The following is a 6,831-nucleotide window of genomic DNA, read 5'->3' on the forward strand; positions in this document are numbered from 1 at the left end:
TTGATAATTTGAATATTATGGCATGGAATGCTCGTGCCGTTAGAAACAAACGTATAGAACTGATCAAGTTCTTAGAAAATAATCACATTCACATAGCACTTATAAATGAAACGTGGCTGACTCATGGTGACCGTTTTAATATACCCGAATACACTATATACAGAAATGACAGGAAGGAAAGTAGGGGAGGCGGCGTTGCCATTGCAGTTAGCAACACATTGATACATGAACAAATACCCTGCATTAAAAGTCATGTTATTGAAAATGTAGGTATACAAATCAACACTGACTCTAATTCCAGTCTAAAAATTTACTCTATTTACTTTGCTGGAAATACTTCAAAATGTATTCCTAGTTCATGTGATTTATCTTGGGACCATAATCATTTAAAAAGTTTGTATAGATCTGATCTCCTTAAGATCTCACAAATAAATGGAAATTTTCTAATTTGCGGGGACTTCAACTCGCGCCACAGAGCATGGAAGTGTACCCGAGCCAATGGTTGGGGCAAAATTCTCAATGAACTTTCAGATCTGGGAAAATTCAGTATTTTGTACCCTACGCAACCCACATATATTCCGCATAACCATAAAGCAAAAGCATCAACATTGGACCTATGCCTCACTAATATCCCTAACCAGCTGGCTAATCCAGCAGTAATGCAAGAGCTTTCCTCTGATCACCTACCAGTGGTTATAAAATACTCTACAAATTTTATGCGCAATGTAAAAACATATCCGATTTTGGGAAGGGCAAATTGGGCGCTTTTTAAGAGAATTATAAATGAAAGGCTGATGGTTGAAGAGGTGGTTGTCAACTGCTCACAGATATCGACTTTGGATATTGATAATTTAATCGGCTCTTTCACTAGAGTAATCAATTATGCCTTTCTTAAAGCAGTCCCTCATAAACCTATACATCACTCCAAGCTTACACTCCCTGTACATATAACTGAATTATTTAAAACAAGAAATATTATCCAAAGACAATGGTTTAGGTCACGTCATCCATTATTAAAATCAAGATGTGATCATTTAAATTACATCATACGAAAAGAGCTTTTCATTTATAATAATGCAAAATGGAACAATAAACTTCAAAAGCTGGATAAATGCAGCAAACCCTTTTGGAATATAACCAAAGCAATTAAAAAAAGAAAACAAATTGTTCCGTGTCTAAGTAAAGCTGATGAAATATACGCTTCTGGAAAAGAAAAAGCGAATATTCTTGCTGATGTCTTTCAACTGAAGCATAATCTGACACATTCATATTCAAACCAAAATACAATTGACCAAGTCAAAATATCTTTACAATCTATAGCTGAAACCCCAAACAACATCGCAGAAATTTGTAGAGTCACTTATCCAGAGGTTTTTTCAATTGTAAAAGCTCTCCATACTAGAAAATCTCCTGGAATTGATGGAATACCTAATATATCCTTGAAAAACCTTCCTACAAGCGCCATTAATCATATTGTTAACATTGCCAATCACTGTCTTCAGGCAGGCTATTTCCCACGGGATTGGAAGATAGCAAAAATAGTTCCAATTCTCAAACCAGGAAAACCTCCTGATAACCCTGAAAGCTACCGACCAATAAGCCTATTAAGCGGATTGTCCAAGATTCTGGAAAAATTAATTAAATTGAGATTGGTGAAATTTTTGGACATACACAACACACTACCAACGGTACAGTATGGTTTTAGAAATGGTCTAAATACCATACTGCCGACCTTAAAACTAAGAAATTATATTAAAGAAAGTATCCAATCCAAACAATCTGTAGGGCTGGTTACACTTGATATTGAGGCTGCATTTGATACTGTATGGCATGACGGACTGTTGCACAAACTAAAGATGATTGGAACTCCCATATACCTCATTAAAATAGTTCAAAATTTTTTGACACATCGATACTTTAGCGTTAATTTGGACAGTAGTCAATCTGCTAGACGAATTTTAAATGCAGGTGTGCCACAGGGTTCTGTCTTAGGACCTACATTGTTTAATATTTTTACACACGATATTCCACAAGCTACAAACTGTGTACTTTCACTGTTTGCTGACGACGCCGCTGTCTACAGTGCTGGTTTCTCGTACAGCGAGATAAATCAATCCATGCAGAGTTACTTAAATGAATTAGACATATATTACAAAAAATGGAAAATTAAAATTAACCCTAATAAAACGAATGCTATATTTTTTACAAAAAGAAGGAAACCTTGTTATCTTCCTGATAGACAGTTGCGAATACTAGACTCTCCAATACAATGGGTTGACAACATTCGATATTTGGGTATAATTTTTGATAAAAAACTAACATTTAAATACCACATCAACAACACAATTATGAAAGTTAATAAAATTATTTGCACACTGTACCCTCTAATAAATCGTAAATCTAAATTATCAATATCCAATAAGATCATAATTTTTAAAACAATTTTTAATCCAATATTAATGTATGGGTCACCTGTTTGGGGTAGATGTGCTCAAACTCATATCAAAAAACTTCAAATATGCCAAAACAAGCTGTTAAAATTAATAATGAACTTACCTTATTACACAAACACTAAGTACCTACATATAAAAGCAGGAGTACAAAAAGTTCAACAAAAAAAAATACAATATTAACAATCTTTGTTTCAAGTCTTAGTTTTTAAGTTAGTTGTAAGTCAATTAAGGTTTTCTTCTCCCTTGTTTTCCTTAATAAATAATAAATATTGTTATACAAAAAACTAAAACAGGTCAACTAGACATAATTAATAAATATTTCAGATGAAAGCCTTAGCTAAACACTGTAAATACCTAATTATACCATTAGCTTTAATGAAATGTACATATATATATAAGGGATAAAGCACAAATAAATAAAAAAAAAAAAATAAAATAAATAAAATAAATAAAATAAATAAAATAAATAAAATAAATAAAATAAATAAAATAAATAAAATAAATAAAATAAATAAAATAAATAAAATAAATAAAATAAATAAAATAAATAAAATAAATAAAATAAATAAAATAAATAAAATAAATAAAATAAATAAAATAAATAAAATAAATAAAATAAATAAAATAAATAAAATAAATAAAATAAAATAAATAAAATAAATAAAATAAATAAAATAAATAAAATAAATAAAATAAATAAAATAAATAAAATAAATAAAATAAATAAAATAAATAAAATAAATAAAATAAATAAAATAAATAAAATAAATAAAATAAATAAAATAAATAAAATAAATAAAATAAATAAAATAAATAAAATAAATAAAATAAATAAAATAAATAAATAAATAAAATAAATAAAATAAATAAAATAAATAAAATAAATAAAATAAATAAAATAAATAAAATAAATAAAATAAATAAAATAAATAAAATAAATAAAATAAATAAAATAAATAAAATAAATAAAATAAATAAAATAAATAAAATAAATAAAATAAATAAATCAAATAAATTAAAATAAATAAATAAAGCAATCACCCTTAATCGTCCACTGCTTTTGAAACGGCCAAGATTTAGCGTCAATGGAATGGTACGACGACGACAATTTGGATTTGCGTTTGACTCCGGATTGATGAACAAAGATCGGGGTAAGTTGAACAAAGTAGTAATAAGAAAAACAAGAGAGAACGCTATAGTCGAGTTCCCCGACTATGTGATACCCGTTACTCAGCTGATGGAAGTGCAAAGGAGAAATTTCCCCACTGACAGGTTTTGGCGGTTTGTGGGCGTTAGAGTGGGCGTGGCAAAAAGTTGTTTTGCAACGGGTATAATAACTTTACACGACACTAAAAACTCATTGTTTTTTAATTTCCCACACAGATACAGAAATTTAAGTTGCCCTAGCTGCAAGTGGATAGCTCGTCGGTATGGCTACGATTGACTATGATTTGCAGGGATTATTTAAAAGGGTAGATCGCCTCACAGGATTCCCTCAAGGGGGCGCCACCAAAACCCTCGCCCTATCGTGATACTTATCGATAAGGCCCTATTATCATCGACTCCAACTGCCACACCTTTGGAATATTTATTTTTTGATTTTTATGTTATGTTATTATATGTATTGCAAATTTTAATCGATAAGCCAAATATATTGTAGACACGCTTGTTCCAACGCCAACAAGCTGGACTGAGCTGTCACGCACGCTTTTTCTTTTTATTTTTGATTTTCAATTTTTGTTTTTTCCGATTTCTATCGATATGCCAACCAATTTTTGAAATTTCTTCCGAGCACTTTGATTAGCGAAGTAACGGCTATCCGATTGTAGCAATTTGTATGTAATATCATGTTCCATACCGCCCGTTCCACAGTTACTGCTACGTATCGACGCTATCTTGGGTCAATTTGATGTGATACTGTTTAACTTTATACAGAACCAAATATTTGGATAAGTTCATAAAGGATTTGTTTGACTTAATCAAAATTTTTATAAAATAAAAAGTAAAATACAACTTTTTACTGATACCATGTCAAGGTTGAGCAGAGCCCTGCAGCTTACAGATATAGATGATTTTATTACTCCCTCACAGGTTTGAAACATTAATATACCGAAATGAATTGAATTCCATTTTAATTGTTCTCAGATATGCATTAAACCCGTGGAAATAGATAAGGCAAGATCAAAGACAGGGGCAAAGATCAAGATAAAGGGTGACAGCTGCTTTGAGGAATCTGAGGTAAGAATCTCTCGGAATCTCTTTATTTTATGGATCGAAATTTTTTCGTTGTAGAGTGGAAAACAAAAACTTAATAAAGTTGAAATTACTCTGCAAGACTGTCTTGCATGCTCAGGTTGTATCACTTCAGCCGAAGGAGTCCTGATCACGCAGCAGAGCCAAGAAGAGTTGCTTAGGGTCCTTCAAGAGAATTCAAAGAAAAAGGCTACTGAGGACTGGGGTAATGTGCGTACGATCGTGTTCTCCGTTGCCACCCAGCCTCTATTAAGCTTAGCCCATCGCTATCAAATAGGGGTGGAGGATGCTGCCCGTCATCTTACTGGATATTTTCGCAGTCTGGGTGCCGACTATGTTTTGTCCACTAAGGTGGCGGATGATATCGCTCTGCTCGAATGTCGTCAAGAATTTGTAGAAAGGTACCGCGAAAATGAGAACTTGACCATGCTTAGCTCCTCTTGCCCGGGGTGGGTTTGTTACGCGGAGAAAACACACGGAAATTTCATATTACCTTACGTTTCCACTACCCGATCTCCACAGCAAATAATGGGAGTGCTTGTGAAGCAAATCCTTGCCGAAAAGCTAAATTTTCCTGCGTCACGAATCTACCATGTGACCGTAATGCCCTGCTACGACAAGAAGCTTGAGGCCTCGCGAGATGATTTTTTCAGCAAGGCGAATAACTCACGTGACGTAGACTGTGTTATCACTTCAGGTTGTGAGAGCCAAAACTACAATATGACCTAATATTAATGTAATGCATCTTTGCAGTTGAGGTGGAACAATTGCTAGGTGAGGCCCAGCGGAAGCTGTCACAGTACGATCCCCTTGATCTGGACTGGCCCTGGTCTAATGTACGTCCAGACTTTATGGTATGGGCCCACGAGAAGACGTTGTCTGGCGGTTACGCAGAACATATATTTAAGTTCGCCGCAAAACAGCTTTTTAACGAAGTCCCAACAAAGGACTTGGAATTCAAACAGCTCAAAAATCGCGACTTTAGAGAAATTATACTTAAAAAAAATGGCAACACTGTCCTGAAATTTGCTATTGCCAACGGTTTCCGGAACATACAAAACATGGTACAAAAGCTGAAGCGTGGAAAGGTATCAAACTACCACTTCGTTGAAGTAATGGCCTGTCCCTCAGGATGCATAAACGGAGGAGCACAAATACGCCCCACTACCGGACAACACGTCCGCGAGCTTACCCGGAAACTGGAGGAATTATACCACAACCTTCCACTGTCCGAACCCGAAAACTCCTTAACGAAACATATTTACAGCGACTTTTTAGATGGCTTTCAAACTGAAAAATCATATGAGCTGCTGCACACTAGTTACCATGATGTAGTGTCTGAGCTCAATATATCGTTTAATATTAATTGGTGAACGTATTATGCTTGATTATTTCTGTTCAGTATATCGCCAGTTTCAGTAAAGCAATATAGCCCAGAAACAGTAAAAACTGTTTCGCTTTTTAATTATTTTTATACCCGTTACTCGTTTAAATATTGCAAATTAACAAAAACTCATTTTATCGAAGTGATATAGTTACAATGCCCCCTTAACTTCAAAAATGTATGATATAGAATATGATAAAACAAATTTCTCATACATTAAAAAAAACATTTTTGGGAAATATGACATTTTTACTCCGTAAATCAAACGATTTTCAGCTTTAGCTGTTTAATAAAAATAGTGGTGCCAGGAACTCCTTTAAAACTAAATTTAGATTTTATTATTTTGACTATTTCTATACAATACCAAACGAATTTGTAGATATCAAACTCCCTCTACCTGAGTAACGGGTATCGGATTATCCAGACAATCGACTAAGGCGAATGGAAAATGTTTCAAAAATAGGAATCTTGCCATCCCTCTTTGCTGGGACTGCGACTAAAGAATAATTATTTTATTGTTGAAATTTGCCAGTTATAAGTTGCTAAAGAACATACCTTGCAAAAAACTGTTGACTTTTTTTTTCTTACTGTCTACCCGCGAAATCCACGAAAAAATGATTAAGATCAAGTTCTCTAAATTCTTCGAATAAATATTTAATATCGGATTTGATGGTCAAAGTTTTTTTAAGAACACTTATTTTGTTACCGCCCGATTTGGTCAACAGTTACTTGTAAGCTTTC

General features: G+C 33.2%; 1 protein-coding gene across 2 annotated transcripts; it reads left to right on the forward strand.

Moving 5' to 3' along the window:
* The first annotated feature begins 4,343 nt into the window (after positions 1-4,343).
* Positions 4,344-6,274, forward strand: LOC122625541 (probable cytosolic Fe-S cluster assembly factor GE22682). Of its 2 annotated transcripts, none has more exons than XM_043805635.1 (4): positions 4,344-4,544; positions 4,599-4,691; positions 4,746-5,403; positions 5,460-6,274. In XM_043805635.1, exons 1-4 carry the CDS (start codon positions 4,482-4,484, stop codon positions 6,077-6,079), a joined length of 1,434 nt encoding a protein of 477 aa, XP_043661570.1. In that variant the 5' UTR covers positions 4,344-4,481; the 3' UTR covers positions 6,080-6,274. The 2 variants fall into 2 exon arrangements, with proteins under 2 accessions (XP_043661570.1, XP_043661571.1); XM_043805636.1 differs by having other exon boundaries at positions 4,345-4,544; positions 5,229-5,403; positions 5,460-6,272.
* Positions 6,275-6,831: the final 557 nt, after the last annotated feature.

This window comes from Drosophila teissieri, unplaced genomic scaffold, assembly GCF_016746235.2.
Source record: "Drosophila teissieri strain GT53w unplaced genomic scaffold, Prin_Dtei_1.1 Segkk124_quiver_pilon_scaf, whole genome shotgun sequence".
NCBI lineage: Eukaryota > Metazoa > Arthropoda > Insecta > Diptera > Drosophilidae > Drosophila > Drosophila teissieri.